This window comes from Elephas maximus, chromosome 5 (genome assembly GCF_024166365.1).
Source record: "Elephas maximus indicus isolate mEleMax1 chromosome 5, mEleMax1 primary haplotype, whole genome shotgun sequence".
Taxonomy (NCBI): Eukaryota; Metazoa; Chordata; class Mammalia; order Proboscidea; family Elephantidae; genus Elephas; species Elephas maximus.
Genome location: NC_064823.1, coordinates 107,561,366 through 107,582,965, shown reverse-complemented (window position 1 = coordinate 107,582,965; position 21,600 = coordinate 107,561,366). Strand labels below are relative to the sequence as shown.

The 21,600-nt window shown below is 36.3% G+C and overlaps 1 protein-coding gene across 1 annotated transcript in view; it reads right to left on the bottom strand.

Moving 5' to 3' along the window:
* CHIC2 (cysteine rich hydrophobic domain 2) overlaps positions 1-21,600 on the bottom strand; it is a 50,260-nt gene that overhangs the window by 10,169 nt on the left and 18,491 nt on the right. Inside the window, exons 2-3 of the mRNA XM_049886925.1 lie at positions 10,718-10,772; positions 10,444-10,599 (exon numbers count right to left, since the gene is read on the bottom strand). Coding sequence (XP_049742882.1) covers positions 10,444-10,599; positions 10,718-10,772 — 211 coding nt within the window. The remainder of the gene's footprint in view (positions 1-10,443; positions 10,600-10,717; positions 10,773-21,600) is intronic.

The window sequence follows — 21,600 nt, the reverse complement described above, 5'->3', positions numbered from 1 at the left end:
GCCTTTCCATTCTCACTTCTAAGGAGCATTCTGGTTGTACTTCTTCCAAGACAGATTTGATCGGTCTTCTTCTGGCAGTCCATGGTATATTCAGTATTCTTCACCAGCACCATAATTTAAATGTATCAATTCTTCTTCAGTCTTCCTTATTCATTGACCACCTTTTGCATACATGAGGCAGTTGAAAATACCATGGCTTGGGTCAGGCACACTCCTTAGTCTTTAAAATGACACCTTTGCTTTTTAACACTTTAAAGAGGTTTTTGGAGCAGATTTGCCCAATGCAATACATCGTTTAATTTCTTGACTGCTGCTTCCACAGACATTGATTGTGAATCCAAGTAAAATGAAATCCTTGTCAACGTCAGTATTTTCTCCCTCTATCATGACGTTGCTTATTGATCTAGTTGTGAGGATTTCTGTCTTCTTTATGTTGAGGTGTAATTCATACTGAAGGCTGTATTCTTTGATCTTTATCAGTAAGTGCTTCAAGTCCTCTTTGCTTTCATAAATAATTTTTTATATATAAAATTATATATAACCAAAAAAACCTACTGTCGTCGAGTCAATTCCAACTCATTAGCAACCCTACAGGACAGAGGAGAACTGCCTCAAAGGGTTTCCAAGGATCACCTGATGGATCTGAACTAATGACCTTTTGGTTAGCAGCTGTAGCTCTTAACCACTACGCCACCAGGGTTTCCAAAATTATATATACGTAGTTTTATATATAATATGTATAAAAGAGAATGACTTGAGAATAGCAGGTGTCCAATAAATATTACCCTTTTCTTCATTTTGCTCTTTTCCTATCTAGGAAGGGTGGAAATACAGGCAGTCCCTGGATTACGAATGAGCTCCGTCCGTTCCTAAGCCCGTCTTTAAGTTGAATTTGTATGTAAGTTGGAACAGTTAGGTAATGTTGGTATCTAACGTCAGATAGTCAAATGTTTGTCCTAGTATTTAGTATACAGTTGTAAAGACAGCATGGGGGCAGTGTCTGACCTCCTCTAAGTTCACATGAGGAAAGGAGAATCAAGATCAACAGCCCAAGGCTCATTCCTACGAGGTCAGGGTCAGACATGCCTCTCCTCTCCACCATTTTTTCCAATTCTGACACCAACCACCCCTCCCAAGGCACTCTCTACATCTGTGCTGGGCTCAATAATTCATTGCAATGGTCAGAATTCAGAGACCACACTCACGATTATGGGTTTTATTAGGGAAGTAACAGTTACAATTCAGGCTCAGAAACACTCAAGGATATAGTTCTTCCTTGAGGGCAGGCTCTTCCCAGCCATACTCACAGGCACACCTCTCCCTCACCCTCAGCCTCTGCCCAAAAGCACTCAGCTTTCTCTCTTCGTAGGCCAGGAAGCCCATCTGGTCATCTCCTGTTGTCAGTTCTCTGCTGCTGGGTCTGGAGCTCTCTCTCTCTCTTTTTGTCTCCTAGTTTCAGAAGCTTCTCAGTGCAGGGATCCCAGGTCCAAAGGATGCACGGGCTCTTTTTTCCTTAGTGGTGGTGGGGTCCTCTCTTTCTCACTTCTGGAGTGGCTTATTTCAAGCTCAGCAGGATGGCAAAATTGATCAATCCCCTTGTAGGCTATCATTACCCTATCAGCACAGTCCCTGGGTGAGAATTACAAGGCCATGGTGAGAAAGGCCACACAAAAGCAATCCATTACACCGCAACAGTGTATGTTCTATGCATAAAAAACATTAAAGAAACACTTCCAGATACACTAAAACATCTTTAACGTAATACACTAACAACAATAGCAATGTTTTGATGCACTTAGGCGCCTTTTTATTATTATAAACCATTGTATGTACCTTGAATTTTTAATATAATAGGGTTTACCAGGTTAGATCATAACTATGAGTTGTATGTAAGTCAGATGTTCATAACCTGGGGACTGCCTGTACAAAAGTTCATTCAAAACTAAAGTGTAGGGCTTTGGTAATTTTTTTTTTTTTTTTCATAAACTTACTTTTGCAAATGTGAAATAAGAAAATTTCAATTGCTCCTTGGAGTCTATTATTCCACTGCATATCACTACAGATTTTACATCTTATAGCAAAATATTTTAAGTTATGAAAATATAAGGAACTTAGCAATTTGGAGTGATGTATATTATAAACCAAGTGTTAATATCTTAAATTATATTTTGTTGTTGTTAGGTGCCGTCAAGTTGTTGGGTGAATTTTTGACTCAACAAAGATTTACTGAACACCAATTATACGCTAGGCACTGGAAGAGGTAGTGGAGATACAGTAGTTAACAAGACAGAAACCAAGAACGATAAAATGATAAGAAAAGCATTAACTATGCACCTACTGAAGACAAAACACTATACCAAATGTATGCACTTGCTCTAATTCTTAAAAACAAAACTATAAGGAAGGGATTAACCCCTTTTTAGAGAAATAAAAACTAAGGTTTAGAGAAAGTGACTTGGTCACAGTCATGCAGAGTAAGTGCCACATTCTGAACTGATTCTAGCTCCGAAGTGCAAGTCCTAGCCACCGTATGTTGCAGGATACTTCCCTACTGCTGAGCAAAAACTCCCTGATATTGGCCAAAATACCAAATATGCATATAAAAGGAATGGAAAGAGAAACTATTTACAACAAATCCACACATAGCACTTCTAGAAAACCACACAATTCTGGTCATAATATGTAAGAGAAAGATTAAAGCCCTAAAAAAAGGTGGTAAAACAACTAACAAGATTAAGATGTCGGTGTATAATCAGACTAAAAATTAAGGTTCTTCAGTAAGAACAGATATAAACTGAGAGAATATATATATATGTATATATATCCTATATATACATATATATATGTCACTCTATAAAGTCACTAATGTTGGGATAGTATATATAAGTGTGAAATCTCAGAAGAGTGAAACTAATAGTTACTTTTGATGGGAAAACAAAAAATACTATAACACAATATGCAGTAAAATTATGGAATTTGTTTTCTTCAAAAAATGAGCCAAGCTAAAAGTACATACAGGTCAGAGGGAGTTCCACTTATCTGAACATCAATTTTCTATGCTATAATATCACAACTCAGGCATAGCCAAGAAATACAAAATAAAGTTTTTGCAAAATAAATGTCATAAAACCTATTCAACGAAGCTGAAGCATTTTATTCATAGGAGAGCTCCTATGCTCTTACAAAGAACCTATTAAAACTGGGGTTTCCTATTTTATTGTCTTTGAAGCACTTAAAACTACTTAAAATTATCTCATATTTATTTTCTTGCTTTTTGCCTATCTTTTAAGTTCACAAGAGGAACCACCTTACTGTCTGTCACAAAACCTCAACATCTAAAATGACATCAAGCCCAAAGTGCCACTTCAGAAATACGAACTGAATTAACGAGTAACTTCCAGAGAATGGCACAATGGCAGCATAATGACAGCAAAATACAGGAATTTCACAGGACATATATGCTTACCTTCCTAGAACATTAACTTTATTCAATAATTAGTAATTTTAAACATTTTCTATTAAAATAAATATATATTATGCAATGGAATGAAAATTTACATGAATGTTAGAGATATAATATAAAACTTCAAACGTACTTTGTGATTATAGGGGAGCTACTTCATATTTCTAAACTCTTAATGATACTTATTTATTCTCTTTTGTTACTGGAGCTACTTTAGAAAAATCTGAGTCTTTATAAACTTATACTATCTCTGTACTCATCCAGTCAATTCTCCAACTAGACTATATACTCTTTGAGGAGAGCATTAACATACAAAACTTTCTACCCCTGGCACCTAGCGTGGTACTTACATATCAACTACGTTCCACAGATGTTTGTCAACAATAATGTCTTCCCCTTGGTCCATAAAAGTCACTTCTAAGGTCATTTCTCTAATTTTCAGTCTACTATTCCCACCTTGGGAACCCTGGCGGCGTACTGGTTAACAGCTATGGCTGCTAACCAAAAGGTTGGCAGTCTGAATCCAGCAGGCGCTCCTTGGAAACTCTATGGGGTACTTCTACTCTGTCCTATAGGGTCGCTATGAATCAGAACCAATTCGACGGCAACGGGTTTGGTTTTTGGTTTTGGTTTATTCCCATCTTGACTTCCCAATCGGGCCATATCCTATATGATACCAAGCAGGGCTAATGTACAGATTTAATGCTTGTGGATTTCACAGATGGGTTGTTTCAAACTATTCTGATCTTTCTTCAGACTGAAATAGATTTAAAACATACATCATCTCTGACTATGATTTCTTTATAATTTCAGAATTTCATATTTCAAAAAGACCAAGAGAGAAGTACCAACATGTGTTCCAGATGCAGAGAAAGGCCTGTGAAACAGTCAAAACAGGGTATAAAGTCATTTTTTTTTCCAATTATGTCTTTGAGAAAGTAAAAGCTTTCAAGTCACAAGAAAATGAGAGTGACGCTGACAAGAAATAAATGCTTAGCTATTTTTTTCCCCTTCTTGATATTCATCTGGAAATTAAGGAGGAAAAAAAGGATCCAAAACAAGACAGAGAACATACATATACTAATTTAACCCACTTGAAAATAAAGTTACCGTTTCACCTACCGAAAAATTACACTTAAATGTAAATTATGCAATGTTTATTAGAGTACTCTAACTTCCTCAAAGATAACATGAAACGAAGGTACTTTTAATAATATTAAAAAAACCATTGCCATTTAGTCGATTCCGACTCACAGTGACACTGACCCCTACAGGCTATAGTAGAACTGCTGAACAGGATTTCCAAAGAGTGGCTGGTGGATTCAAACTGCTGGCCTCCTGGTTAGCAGATGATCCCTTAACCATTGTACCACCAGTCTCCTTTAATAACTGAACATATTGCAAATTGTGAATCAACTCCTAGGGTGGAGATATTTTATATTCTATTTGGTTACAAGTGACCTGAAAAAAAAAAAAGGTCTCCTAAATGTAAGAGAAATATACTCTAATACTGACCTTATTACATTGCAAGTTGCTTCCCAGTTCTATACTACTGCCTATCTCCTTCACTTATTTGTTCATTCCAAAAGAGTAGGAAAGTAAAACAGGATCACTTACATAAAAAAAAAAGAACATAAATTAATTTCATAAATAAGACACCCTAAATTCTAGGGAAATCAGATTTTTGTCCCAGCCTTAACACTAACAAAACCAAAACCCATTGCCGTTGAATCGATTCTGACTCATAGTGATCACTAACAAACCATATAATAGGTGATTGAGTCAAATAATATTGATTTGGCTATAATATTATCTTTCATAACAAGAACACATTCATACTTCCATTTTCAGTCAAGATGCAGCAAAAGGCACCAGATCTACCCTCCAGCCTAAACAAAACAAAATATATGAATGTTTTTCAAGACACTAGGCTTGAGGCAATAAAAGACAGTGATCCCTGAGGGGAAGGGAACAAATGAGATGAGTCTACAATTCCCCAGCATACTGACATAAGAGAGATTCCAGGCCATAGCAAAAGGAGGGGAATCCAGCTATAGTCTTGCAGAGTCTCTGAGTTAAAGAGTCACAGCTGAGACAGAAGAGAGCTGCACAGAGAACCAACTCCAGAGATCTGAAGAAAGTCCCTACTAGGTGTTAAATGAGCACGAGCAGCACATGCATGTAAAGAAACTACCAGAGGCTGGGCAAAGAACTACGAGAAAGGATAAGAGGTAATAGTGCCCAGCACTCAAAAATCCAGCATAATTCACAGCGCACTGGGTGAACTACCCAGGAGGGACTTGCCTCAGTAATGGGGAATAATTAGTTCTAGATTGAACACTGCTCTGGTCTCTCTTCAAAAAAAAAAAAAAAAAAACCATAAAAGCAAGAATCAAAAGGATTAAATAAGACAGGTGACATCATCAGAAATTCTATAGATAGTAAAAGGATAATTAGTGAATACTATGAACAACCCTAAGTCTATAATTCTACGATTTGGATAAAATGGACAAATTCCATGAAAAATACAAACTACAAAGGTTACACAAGATAAAATACATGACCTGAAAAGCCCCATGAAATTGAAGTTAAACACTTCCAACAAAAGGGAAAAATATCCAGGACCAGATAGCTTCACTGGTGAATTCTACCAAAATTTAAGGAAGAAAAATACATATTCTGTATAAATTCTTCCAGAAAATTAAAGAGAATACTTCCCAACTCATTTTATGAAGCCTGGATTACTCTGGTGCCAAAACCAGACAAAGACATTACAAGAAGACTATGAAGAAATATTCTTCATCAACATAGATGTAAAAAATTTTAAATGAGCTTTTAGGCAATCAAACCCAATAAAAATATAAAAAGAAAAGCACGTATGACCAAGTGGGATTCATCTCAATCTGCAAAGCTGGTTTTTTACATTTGAAATTCAATCAGTGTAATTCACATATTTCCAAATTAAAAAGAAAAACCTCTACACAATCATCTCTATAGAGCCAAAAAGCATTTGACAAAATCCAATATCTATTCCTGACAAAAAGTCTCAGCAAACTAGTAGAATAAAACTTCCTTAGCTGATAAAAAAGGCATCTACTAAAACCCTACAACTAATACGATACTTAATGATGAAAGTCTAAATGTTTTCCCCTTAAGGTCAAGAACAAGACAAGGATGCCTGTTCTCACCACTTCTAATAAATGTTTTTCCAGAGATTCTAGCCAGTGCAATAAGTCAAAGAGAGGCAACAAAGAGCATTCAGATTAGAAAGAAGTAAAACCCTATGTGCAGACATGATCATCTACGAAGATCATCCAGTGGGATCTACGAAGGAGTGCCTGAAACTAACAGGTGAATTTACCAAAGCTATATACAAGTAAGGAAAAAAATAAAATTAAAATTTATATGCCTTTAAAGCAGCATTAAAAAAATAATTATGGATAACTCTGAAAAAAAATGTACAAGACCTATACACCAAACTCTACAAGACATTGTTCAGAAAATGGAAAGAAATACTGTGGTCATGGATTTAAAGAATACTTTTAAGATACCAATTTCTACAAATTGACCCATGGAGTCAATGCAATCTAAACTGAAATCCCAGCAGGATTTTTTTTTTTGTAGAAATTGATAAGCTGACTCTGAAATTCATATGAAACGCAAATAATCTAGACAAGCAAAATCAACTTTGAAAAAGAAGTACAAAGCTAGAGGACTAACACTGCCCAATTTCAAGACATAATTAATAAAGCTACAGTACTCAAGGCAGTATTAGCATCAAGACAGACAAACTGATCAATAGAATAGAACTGAATCAAGGGAACCATACATACATGGACAACTGCTTTTTAACAAAGGTGCAAAGGCAATTCAGTGAAGAAAAAAATCTTTATAACAAATATTACTAGAACAATTAGATAGCTACATAAAAAAAAACTGAAATTACTCCATACATCATAAAAACATATAAAAAAATTAACTCAAAATCCTACAAAACTCTAGAACAACTCTTTGTGACCTAGACTTAGGAAAAGAGCTACTAGATACAATCCATAAAAGAGCAGATGGATAAATTGGACTTCATCATAATTAAACACTCATTTCTGCTCCTGAAAAGATTGTTAGGGGAAAGAAAAGACAAGTCACTGACTGAGAGAAATCTAGGCAAAGAATATACTTGATAAAGGACTTGTATTCAGAATATGTAAAGAATTCTCAAAACTCAACAATAAGAAAATAAACAACGAAAAAATGGGCAAAAAACTTAACAGATACTGCACTAAAGGTGATATACAAACGACAAATAAGCATAAAAAGATGTTCTACATCATTAGTCATTAGGAAAATACAAATTAAAATCATAACGATTACACTATACTCAAAAACCTAAACCCACTCCGGTCAAGTTGATTGCGACTCATAGTGACTCTATAGGACAGAGTAGAACTGCTCCACAGGGTTTTCAAGGCTGTAAGTTTTTACAGAAGCAGACTCCTACATCTTTCTCCTGCAGAGCAACTGGTGGGTTAAAACCACCGACTTTTTGGTTAGCAGCCAACCTCTTTAACCACTATGCCACTATATACCAATTGAAATGGCTAAAATTAAAAAGACCTATCACATGAAAGTGGGTGGGACAGAAATTCATCTTTATTTTCACTAACCTTTAACTGAAATGTATTATTTCCTTAAGTTATGAATGTGCACAGCTAACTGCAATAGACTAATGGGACCTGTGCCTTTATCATTCACAGAAATCACAGTTATTTCCATCTCACATCGTACTACCACAGACCCCCTGTTATCATATTTTCTATGCATTAATAAACAAGTATTTCCACATCATAAATCTGAGGTGTTTTAGTATTTTAATAACTATATTTTATACAATTGGTTTTTCTTTGTAATCCTATGTATTTTATTTTAGCCATCTAAGATACATTAAATTTTTTTAAAATACATTCAAAACGTTATTCTGAGAAAGGAATCATAGTAGGCTTTACCAGATTACCAAAGGGGTCAATGACAAAATAAAAGGTTATAAATCCCTGTTCTAAATTATCTTGTCATCATCTTACAAAGCACCCCCTTTCTCAGGACCTCTAACATCCTTCACAGGTACAAGAAGTGTCACTCTGTCCATGGTTATATGAGAGTTTACTCCCAAGACAGGGAAATGCCCAACTTTTTTTTTTTTTTTTAAGCAGTAGTCATATTTGTTTATGCTTACTAGGTAGTAGATTTCATGTAAAATTACATGTATCAAACATAGGCTCAACCTAGTCACACATACAGAGACCTTAAGCTGAATACTACAATGTTAAATGAAATATACTTTCTGAAACTACAGATGGAATAGCCTAAAATAACCAATCTACCAAATGTCTCAAATAAAAAGGTAATGAAACCATTTGGAAAATTATTTTAAGTTGCTAGGAATGTTTGGCAAAGGAAAAAAGTTTACTTTTCAAAATTCTAAACTGTGTATACATTGCAATATGTTGTTACTCATTTTAAAAGTGAAAAACAGGATGGACTATATCTCAAAGGTTTCCATCAGTAATAAAACTCCATGATTCCTTGGGTTAAATGACAGCAACTTACCAAACCAAACCCACTGCCATCAAGTTGATTCCGGCTCATAGCGACCCTATGGGACAGAGTGGAACTACCCCACAGAGTTTCCAAGGAGTGCCTGGTGGATTCGAACTGCTAACATTTTCATTAGCAGCTGTAGCTCTTAACCAGTACACCACCAAGGTTTAGCAGTCATTTGAATAATGGAAACACTCAAAGTGAGGGGATCTAAACTATAAGAGTTGTATTCAACTGTGGGTCCAGGGACCACTAGAGACGAAAAAAAAAATTCCTATGGTCTGAAGATAATATGGTGAGAACTATGGAAAAAAAATATATTCTTGGAGAAAAATAAATATTACAAATATTACAGGAAATATTACAAGGGTACTTCTATTACAAATGCATTACCTCCTCCCTATCAATAAAATGTATTAGTTAAAAAATTTTTTAGTAGGAATATACCTCTTAAAACAGAAGTCAAGGAGCAAATGCAACTTGCTTTTCCGTATTTTCTGTATTTGATTCCATTATTTGGAATGTAAACACAAAAACCATGTATTCAATTTCAACTTAACAATATTTCACTCTTACACATAAAACTACTGTTACTTTTTTAAAAAATTAATAAAAATGTAATGAATTCAATCTATACTGACTTTACCCCATCTCTACCAACATCTTGGGAATTTTTTATTACAAGTAGTCGAAACTATGACTCATTTTTTCAGATTACAGAATCACTATATGCTCATTACAAGATCATAAAATACAAATAAAAAGAACAAAGAATTTCCAACAATCTTACCAACTAGAGACAACCACTGTAATGGTTTTATTTTTTCTGTGGATACTATCTTACATATCAGTGATAATGCTAACAATTATTTATTAACCACTTCCTTTGAGCTACTAAGCTAAGAGCTTTACAGACACTATTTTATTTCATCCTTACAACAATCCTATTCAGGTAGGCAGATGATTATTGCTATTTTATAGATGTGTAAACCAAAGTTTAAAGAGATTAGAAAACATGCCTAAGGTCATAAGGTCACAGAGGTAAGTGATAGAGTAACTCAGCACTCCTGATCACTATACCACCATTACTACATATACAGAATGCTATACTCTATTCTTTGCTGTTAAGTAATTTCCTATGTCTTAAAATATATATTTATATATTATAATATTTATCCTATTATGAATATAATTTTTAATGGCTATTTAATATAACAGCATGTGGATGTAACATAATTCACATAAACACTCCTCTACTGGATCCGATTATTTTTGGATAGCATTCAGGATAATGTGATTCATTCAATACAAAAAATAAAAACTAAATAATGCAAGACTTGTTTGTCTACTTCTACATTTAAGTTAAAATATATGATTCAACTTACTCTGTTACTGAGGCAAATAACCGGCCACATACTGCAGCCTAATGTGCAGCAGCAGCAAAGGCAGCCACAAAGTAGCCAACGTACATTGACAGGAAGATTCTTCTTAAGACAGCGGTTAACTCTGTTGATGCTGGCTTTGAATTCTTCAGGAGCTACCTAGAGAAAAAATTTAAGAAATAAAAACATTACAATATTAATGTCAACAAATATGCCTCAATTTTTTTTCTAGTTTTAAAGCATATAAATAGTACCTAAATAATGAACAGACACTCACTTTTCCAGTTAATGAAGAAGGGAATTCTGATTCAAATTTGTTGCTTAGTCCAAATCTATTTAAAAAAAAAAAAAAAAGGAATATGTTATTACGTGCCATTGCTGCAAAAAATTTTTTAGTTCTTTATAACTAAAATGTACCTTTATATACATTTAATAACAATGGAAGTTTAAGACAAAAACACCGCATCAGCAATTTATGAAATATAACAAGCATTTATTTTGGCAGTTGAATCATAACTTTTATATAGTGATAAGAGACTTAATGAACCGGCAGTACATAGACAAGAAGGAGCCCTGGTGGTGCAGTGCTTAAGCGCTCACCTGCTAATCAAAAGGTCAGCAGTTTCAACTGACCCGCTGCTCTGCGGGAGAAATATGTGGCAGTCTGCTTACCTTGGAAACTCCATGGGGCAGTTCTACTCTGTCCTACAGGGTCACTATGAGTTGGAATTGACTCAAGAGCAATCAGTTTTTTGGGTTATAGAAACAAGAGAATAGGTGGATCATTCACATGTCCTATTTTATTTGAACTACCATTTAAACCTTAAAAACTAACTTCAAAGAACATGATTGTAATATATGGGATAGCAATATTTTTCTAGCTTTCAATGCTACTGATGGAGATAAGCAATGGCTGTAAATTTTAGCAGATGTCCTTTGCATACACAAGCAATTAAGTGGGAGAAGGAAAAATGTAGAGGAAAGAGTGGGGAAGTAGAAAGGGAAGAGACAAAATTAAAAAGGGAAATAGGAATTGGCAAAGTACCACCAACAACTGCCTTGGGTACCGTTCAATACCTATTTAAATTGTCAGTTCATTAGGTGGTAGGCAAGAAAATATAGTCACCTGCTATATTTATACATGTTTCTACTACCTAAAAGGCCTTTCATTGAATCACAGTTGAAGTACTTCATGGCTTTAGAATTGATAAAAGATTTAAACTATTTTCAAAGAATGGCAAATATGCCAAGATAAAAGACATATTAAACTTAATAAGCAATTCCATGCGTAACTATTAGGAGTCTACTAGTACTTGGAGAAAAGAGAATTCATTCAAACCACAAATACTGAACACCTTCTATGTGCCACTTCACAAGGTCCTACAATAGGAGGCTTTATAGCATTTTTAAAAAAAATGAAATCATATACAAGGCCAATTTAACTTTTATATAATTTGAGGTAACTTTAAAGTTCATGTAATATACCTGGTAAGGCTTCGTAGAGGGACTACAACTTTACATCTAAATTCTAACTGGAATCTTGAAATAGGCTTGTTACACTCATATCCCATCTGCCTACTTCCATTTCACTGTCTCCTTATTCCTATAGTCTATAGCTATAACTCAAAGTGTAAACCACTCCAATCTATTACCCTAAACTCTCATCCAATTCAGCATTTCCCTTTCCTGAAAGATTCTTCCCCTTCCAAACTCCTTTCAACACTCTCTTAATCTGCTTCTAGAATACCTCCTTATAGCATGTCTTAAAAAAAAAAACAAAAACCTCTATTTCTTCACTTCAACGAAAAATCCTGTTGAAATTGATACTCCTACCTTAAAAATTCTCAACTACAGTTCATTCTCCAGGCTCCATCTTCCATATTCCCTAAATTCTCTCTCTTAAACAATCCTTATCATAATTAATGTTTACAAGCCTAACTCCCTCCCCTGCTAAACAATGAGTCATTTATGGGTAAGAAGAGTGTCTTAGGAACCCTGGTGGCACAGCAGTTAAGAGCTTGGCTGCTAACCAAAATGTTGGCAGTTTGAATCCACCAGCTGCTCCTTGGAAACTCTATGGGACAGTTCTACCCTGTCCTATAGGTCGCTGAGTGGGGATCGCCTTGATGACAATGGATTAGAGTGTCTTATTTTTATACTCCAAATGCCTGGTCCACTGCCTGGTAAATAATAAGTATTCAATAAATATTTGCTAAACAAATAATAAATTTCTGGGCCAGATGAAACATCTACATTCCACTAACTCCTCACTGCAAAATTCCAACCTATTGTTGTACATTCCCTCTCCCTCTGATGCCCATGCTTTCTGATTATACCACCTTACTCCAAACACCAATTACTGTCATTTTCATCCTTCCAGGTCACTCCCTGTGTTGGGGGTCCCCAAGACCACCTCCAGGTTCAATGATTCACTAGGAGGACTCACAGGACTCAGCACATAGTTCTATTCACTACCAAGATTTAGTACAGAAAAAGGATTTAAAAAAAAAAAAAAATCACCAAAGGGAAAGGCACATGGGGAGAAGTCCAAAGGAAACCAGGTGTAAGCTTCCAAGAGTCCTCTCCCACTGGAGTCACACAGGATGTGCTTCATTCCTCCAGCAACAAGTTTTGACAATACATGTAAAATGGTGTCTACCAGGGAAACTCATTAGAGACTCAGTGAACAAGGTTTTTACTGATGGCTGCTCACATACATATAGGAATTCTTTGCCTAACATGTGCTAAAATTCTAGACTACCAGAAGGAAAGCAGGTGTTCAGTATAAACCACACTGTTTGTACAGTTTAGGCACAGTGAGCCAGTCTTAGCAGTTCTAGGAATGCTGGGAACCCTTCCAAAATTCAAGTTGCCAGATACCAGCAAAGGACCAACATTGCATGCAAGCCTCTCTAGTCTCAGGTCTGCTGTTAACTCTTCGCTGTACAACTTCACTCTAAGGATGCTGGCCACTTCAGTTTTCCTTTCTGTGGTGACAGTGTCTTCATCCCAATTAGTTTAATATTCAGCACCAGAGCCTAACTGGTTACCTGACCTCATTGGAGGAAATTCACTTTCACTAATTCAGCACCCGACTCACTGTGATATACTCTAGATATCTGTATTACTTGGGACTGTTAAACTCATTGCCGTGGAGTTGATTTTGACTCATAGCGACCCTATAGGTCAGAGAACTGCCCCCATAGAATTTTCAAGGAGCACCTGGTGGATTTGAACTGCCAACCTTCTGGTTAGCAGCCATAGCTCTTAAACACTACGCCACCAGCACTGTTACCCCAAAACCCAGTGCCATCAAGTCGATTCCGACTCATAACACTGTTACTGTCTCTGAAATTTTGAGCTGTAAAGTTTTCCTCTTATCACTACCATCAATTATTTCACTTTTCCCACCCTTACCCAGCAGTCTCTGGTTGTAACCTATCACTTCCCACCTCTCCCTGGTTTTCCATTCCATATCGGCTCCCTTATGACTCCACTTCCCTCCTTATCTGGCAGAACTACAAGGTCAATCATTTTGACTATACTCTAACAGGCACACTTTATTTTCTGCATCACTAAAGTGTCTCTTGCCAACCCAGGATCAACTGAACTGTTTACTTTCTTCACTTCAATTCCCATTGCCTGGAGCTACCGACAAAAAATCACATAACCATTACTAACATATTATTTCTAACAAGTTAAATTAATATTATAGCAATCTTTACTGACTCCTAATCAGCTACCTTTTCCATGCTCCAGTTATTGCCCCTCTCCTTATGTACTCAACCTTATCCTCACAACCCATATTTTCTGCAGATAACCACAGCCCTTAACATCAACTAGAGAAAAAAAGATCATTGGGCGTGAGCTGCTTTACCTTCCCTCCCTTTCCTTCTTAAATTTATTTATATGGCTTCCCTATCTTTACCGTCTTTCTCAGTGAAGGAAAGCTTTCCAAAGCTAACCATTTGCTTCTGGCTGAATCTTTTCCAGTCTCCACAGTAATCCATTGTATTTCTCTTCTCTACTAACTCCTCCCACGTAGTCTAAAAATCTGCACAAGTCTACCCAGCCTGAGAAGCTCAGCCCCTATTCCTCTCTCTTAATGTATGAAGGTATCCATCTCCTCTCCTTCTTACACCAGTGTCTTCAAAGAGCAGTCTACTTTCACTACCCTTATCTCACCCACCTCTTATTCATTATTCAAACTACATCCAGACTTTAACTCACACTTCTTTACTGAGAAGACTTCTCTCTCATTAGAGCCACTAAAAACAACTCTTTTCAGCAGATCCTCCTTCATGCAGCATGCTTCCTCCTAGCTAAGAGCTTGACAGTCAGAGTGAGAATGTCATATCTGGAACACGGGTCACAGCAAATACCTCCTTTTCTATGTCTTTCATCTCTGTCAAAGCCTATTCCCCCGCCCCCTTTTAAATCTAAACCAACCAAAACAATATTGTCAAGTGAAGTTTTAAGACCATCACATTTTATTAAATGGATAAGGTATACTTCATGTTAATATAACAACTGCAAAATATTCCCTTCATGGTTTTAATTTAATGTAAGTTGACTAGTTTTGATACTACCTTTTTTCTTCTTCTTCTTTTTTTTTTTTTTTCCTTCTGGCTTTTCTATTTTTTGTAAGTTTGGCAGGAGGTGGGAGTTCTTAGTAGTAAAAATGGGATACCTGTTTCAGTTTAAACTGACATTACAAATTACTTCTTTTATCCATTATGCTCCTACAATTTTATGTTGAAGTTTTTAAACATTGTAAAATAATTTCCTTTATTCTATAACAAAGTACAGTTGGCCCCGGACAATATTAGAAAGGCTAACTTTCATTCCATAAAATCATGGTTTCACACGTTTGAAAGAACAATGATTCCTACATTGCGTAGAAAGCTGAACTTCTTTTAAACTTAGAAGTCAAACCCAAATCTAATAACCTAATACTCTGTTAATCCAAAAAGCTGGAAGCAGCATTTAATAATTTAAAAACATATGATTCAAGTTGGGTGGCATCTTAATTCAGTTATCGAGAAATCAATTCAGTCTTAAAAATATTTATTGTATCTTTGTCATAGTAATTTCTCTTTTAGGAATATAATCTTGAAAAAAAATCTAAAATGTGGATAAAAATTCATGTATAAAGAACTTCACTGATGCTGTATTTACAATAAAGAAAAACAAACAAAATAACACTAGGGGAATGATTAACAAATGATGGTCTCTCAGTGAGAAAGAATATTTTCACGGTTGTTAGTTGCCACTGAGTCAGCTCCAACTCATGACAAGCCCATGTACAACAGCACGAAATGTTGTCTGGTCCTATATCGTCTTCAAGATTGTTAGTATTCTTGAGGCTACTGTTGTCATCACTTTTTTTTTTTCTTTTTTTTAGTGCCTTCCAACCTGAGGGGCTCATCTTCTAGCACTTTATCAGAAAATATTCTATTGTAAGCCATTGAGTTTTCACTGCCAATTTTCAGATGTAGATCTCTAAGCCTTTCTTCCTAGTCTGTCTCAGTCTGGAAACGCTGCTGAAATCTTTCCACCATGGGTGATCCTGATGATATTTAAAATACCAATGGTATAGCTTCCAGCATCGTAGCACCACACAAGCCACCACAAAACAACAAACTGACAGATGAGTGGTGGAACACAATATTACCAAAAAAAAAAACCCAAACCCACTGCCATCAAGACAATTCCAACTCATAACAACCCTACAGGACAGAGTAGAACTGCCTCAAGGAGCAGCTGGTGGATTCGAACTGCCAGTTCTTTGGATAGCAGCCAAGTGCTTAACCACTGCACCACCGAGGGTCCAAACACAATATTAGACAACCATTAAAAATAAAGTTTGTGCAAGAAACCAAAAGAGACCTAAATAAATGGAGAAGCATACCATGTTCATAGAAAGGAAGACTCAACACTGAAAACATCAATACTATGCAAAGCAATCTACAGAAATAATGCAATCCTGATCCAAATTTCAACAGCATTCTTTAATAAGATGGAAAAACTAATCACCAACTTTACAAGGAACGGAAAGAGGCTCCAGATAAATGAAGCATTACTGAAGAAGAAAACGGTAGGAGGCCTCACATTACCTGATCTCAGAACCTATTATACAGCCATGGTAGTCAAAACAGCCTGGTACCGGTACAACAACAGACATATAGACCAATGGAACAGAATTGAGAACCCAGACATAAATCCATCCACCTATGGACAGCTGATCTTTGACAAAGGGCCAAAGTCCATTAAATGGGGAAAAGACAGTCTCTTTAACAAATGGTGCTGGTAAAACTGTATGTCCTTTTGTAAAAAAAAAAAAAGCACAAAAAGAAAATAGGACTCCTACCTCACACTATACACAAAAACTAACTCAAAATGGATCAAAGGCCTAAATATAAAACTATAAGATCATGGAAGAAAAAATAGGGACAATGCTAGGGGCCCTAATACATGGCTTAAATAGAATAACAAACATAACTAAAAGTGCACGAACAGCAGAAGATGAACTAGATAAATAGGACCTCCTAAAAATTAAACACCTATGCTTATCAAAAGACTTCTCCAAAACAGTAAAAAGAAAACCTACAGACTGGGAAGAAATTTTCAGCTATGATATATCTGACAAGGGTTAATCTCTAAAATTTATAGAAAACTTCAATATTTCAACAACAAAAGACAAAAAATGCAAATAAAAAATGGGCAAAGGATATGAACAGACACTTCACCAAAGAAGACATTCAGATGGCTGACAAACACATGAAGAAATGGTCACAATCGCTAGCCACTACAGAGAGCAAATCAAAACTACAATGAGATACTATCTCACCCCAACATTACTAGCACTAATCAATCAAAAAAACAGAAAATAACACATGTTGGAGAGATTGTGGAGAGACTGAAACTCTCATTCACTGCTGGTGGGAATGTAAAATGGTACAACCACTATACAAAATCATATGGCACTTCCTTAAAAAGCGAGAAATAGAAATTCCATATGACTCAGCAGTCCCACTCCTAGTTATATACCCTAAAGAACTAAGAGCTGTGACATGAATAGACATATTCATACCCATGTTCACTGCAGCATTATTCACAATAGCAAACAGATGGAAACAACTAAGTGCCCGTCAAGAGATGAATGGATAAAGAAACTGTGGTACATAGACACAATGAAATATTATGCAACAATAAAGAATGTGCTAAACATCTCACAACATGGTGGAATTTGGATGACATTATGCTAAGCGAAATAAGTCAATCATAAAAGGACAAATATTGTATGGGACGACTATTATAAAAAAACAAGAAAAGGTTTACACACACACAGAAAAAATTCTTTGATGGTTACCAGTGACGGGGGGGGAGGGGCGATTACTAAGTAGATAGAAGATATATGTTAATACTGGTGAAGGGAAAGGCAATACACGATATGGGGGATGTCAGTAGAACATGACCAAGAATGGGAGGAATGTAAGAACAAAGGGCAACAATAGTAATTACTATACCATAGACAATCCTGCAACAATAATATTAACAAATACTTATTTAAAATGGATACACAGATAGATACACCAAGGGGTGTGGCGGATGTAGGTGAACATAACCACCCGCAGATATAGGTTTGGTAGCAGGTATTTCTACACACATAACTGTAGGTGCTGCTTATATATTAATATAGACAATAGAACACAAAGTCAGGGTAACTTCTTAGACATAACCAAACACCTCATGGGACGAAGTTCCTAGATTCAAAGGTGAAGGACGATAGACTCGGGGGACATCTACGTCAACTGGCACAACATGGTTCATAAAGACAAAGTTCTGCATCCTAGTTTGGTGAGTAGCGTCTGGGGTCTTAAAAGCTTTCGAGCAGCCACCTATCATACAACTATCGGTCTCTTACCATCCAGAGCAAAGGAGAGTGACAAAAACCAAAGACTTAAGGGAGAAATCAGCCCAAAGGACTAATAGACCACATGAACCACATCCTACATGACCCCAAGACCAAAATAACTAGATGGTACCCAGCTACCACTACTGACCACTCTAACTGGGATCACAACAGAGGGTCTCAGACAGAGAAGAGAAAAAATTGTAGAATAAAAAATCAAATCCAGAAAAAGGACCAGACTTACTGGTCTGACAGAGACTGGAGGAACACCCAAGACTATGGCCCTAAGACACCCTTCTGAACTGGAACTGAAGACATTCCTGGAGACTACCTTTCAGCCAAGCATAGACAGGCCCATAAAATAAAAAATAACATCTGAGAGGAACATGCCCCTTAGAACAATGAATTATATGTGCTCTAAACGGCAACATTTACCCAAAAGAAAAGATGAGAAGGCATGAAGCAGTAGAAAATCAGGACAAAAGGAAACAGTGTGGGCGTAAGGCAGAAATGGGGAGAGTGCTAACACATTGTGGGGAATGAAACCAATGTTTCATGTACAATGTTTGTTCACTTTCTATACAAACTACCAAATAGGAAAGGAATTTGCTCTGTAAACTTTCACTTAACGTACAACTCTTTAATAAAGTTTGCAAAGGTTTTAATAACATGGCATGTACATATAAAACAAAGAAAAAGGAAATCAGAGGAAGAATTGATGCATTTGAACTGTGCTGTTGGCAAGGAATACTGAATATACCAGAGACTGCCAGAAAAACAAACAAATCAGTCTTAGAAGAAATACAAAAAGAATGCTCCTTATAAGTGAGGATGGTGAGACTCTGGCTCTCTTACTTTCAAGAAAGACCAATCACTAGAAAATAACATCATGTTTGGTAAAGGAGAGGGTCACCAAAAACAAGGGAAATTCTCCATGAGATGGATTGACACAATGGCCAAAACACTGGACTCTATCATGAAGATGGGGCAGGGCCAGGCAACATTTTGTGCTGTTAAACATAAAGTTGCTATGAATCAGAGTAGACTTGACAACAATTAACAAGTAAAAAAGAAAACGAAAAACTGTACATACACCCTGAAATCATTGCCCTGAGATAATTTAAAACTTAAACCACAAATATTCCCTGAAGTCTTCTTAAAACCAAACAACAGTTAGCTTAACTAGTAAAAAATGTCTGCCTTGAACATTATGCTCTTTTAAGAACTATCTATATGGAATCAAAGTGACAACAGCAACTGGAAAGATAAAAACCTTAGGGGCAGTGAATTTATGTTAATGAGGAAATAGTTATACAACTTGAAGAATGTAATCACTGTCACTAAATGGTACATGTAGAAACTGCTTGTATGTTTTGCTGTGTATACTCTAAAGAAAAAAATATTTAAAAAACTACACATGGCAAGATCTCAACTGTAAAGAAAAAAAATTACAAATTGATAGAACTTTGAAGAATACAGTTTGATAGTATATAAAAATTTTCAAACCCTTTGACCAGCAGTTATACTTCTAGAAATGTATCAGAAGAAAATAATTACAGTGGTACAAATATATTGATAACAATCAAATGTTCTGCAGTATCATTTTGGGAAGGGGACATTAAAGATAATTTGTCTCATTTCTTGTTTCTTAAAATAGGAGCTATTTTTCAGTGGATATATAATAGTTGCTGGAGCCCTGGTGGCCCAGTGGTTAAGTGATACGCCTGCTAACCAAAAGGTCAGCAGTTCGAATCTACCAGCAGCTCTTTGAAAACCCCATGGGGCAGTTCTACTCTATCTTCTAGGGTCCCTAGGAGTTGGAACTGACTTGATGGCAACAGGTTTACAGTAACTATTAACTAGATAATTTATCGTAAGTAAACAGGGAGGTTTTGGTTCACTAAATCAACAGTTTCCTTGGATGCATTTCAACCATTTCCATAGTTCAAGTCCACATAACCCCAGTCTTTTTTACTTCAGTTTTTAACTCTGCTATGTTCCTTGTATCTCCTCATGTTAAGTCTCCTAGAATTCACTGTTGTCATTTTGAATTAAGATATGTTTTAAACTCATGGTGAACTTTGCCATTTAAATTTAGAACTACAAGAATCTGACTGCTTCAACTTGTCTTATCCTTAGCCAAACAGCTCCGTTAATTTTTCTTGTTTCTCAGTTGCAATGCTGCTTTTAAAAGTGAAAGTTTTAACAGTGAACAATTTATCTTACAATTACATTAAATTAATTATAATACATCAATCCAAAAAATACTACACAGTTAAAAACCATCTGTACTAGAGAGTAACCCTTGAGGGCCTGCCTAGTAGCGGAAATACTGGATACTGACATACAGGACAACAGAAACTGAAACAGAAAGTAGGTAAGCCATTGACAGAGCACTAGACCAGGAAGCAAAGGACACTCTGCCGAGAAAAAAAGACAGAATAACTTCATCACCAGTTGTTGTCACTGGGTGCCATCGAGTCGGTTCTCACTCCTAGTGACCCTATAGTACAGAGTACAGCTGCCCCACAGGGTTTTCAAGGAGTAGCTGGTAGATCTGAACTGCCGACCTTTACGTTAGCAGCCAAGGTCTTAACCACTGTGCCACCAGGGCTCTGCTACATTCTAAACATAATATGCCTGATCCCCCTGAAGCCTGGCTTCCTGTCAGGCAAAGCTTCCTATCTTCCTTAGTCCCCAGGTATTCATATGATAAATTTACATCGCTTAAGGCTACCTGGGTGGTTCTGTTCTTTGAAATCTAATACCAAAAAAATTAAACCAGTTGCCCTTGACTCTAATTCCTACTCATGGCAACCCCATGTGTTGCAGAGAACTGAACTCCACAGGGTTTTCAATGGCTGATTTTTCCAAAGCATACTGCCAGCACTTTATTCTAAGGCATCTCTGGATGGGTTCAAACCACAAACCTTTCAGTCAGCAGCTGAGTATTTTACCATTTGTACCACCAAAGGACTCCCTTGAAACCTGTTATGAATTGTGTCCCTCAAAAATATGTGTTGAAAATCCTAACCTCTACACCTGTGGTTATAATCTCACTTGTGAATGGGCTGTCCTTGTCATGTTAATAAGACAGGATTAGTATAGGCTGCGTTTTAAGTCCGTCTCTTTTGAGATATAAAGGAGATTAAATAAGCAAGCTGAAGAAACAGAGATGAGGGAAGAGACATGCAAAGCTAACATGAAGGCTGCCCAGGAGCGGAAGCTCCTTCAAAACTGACAGA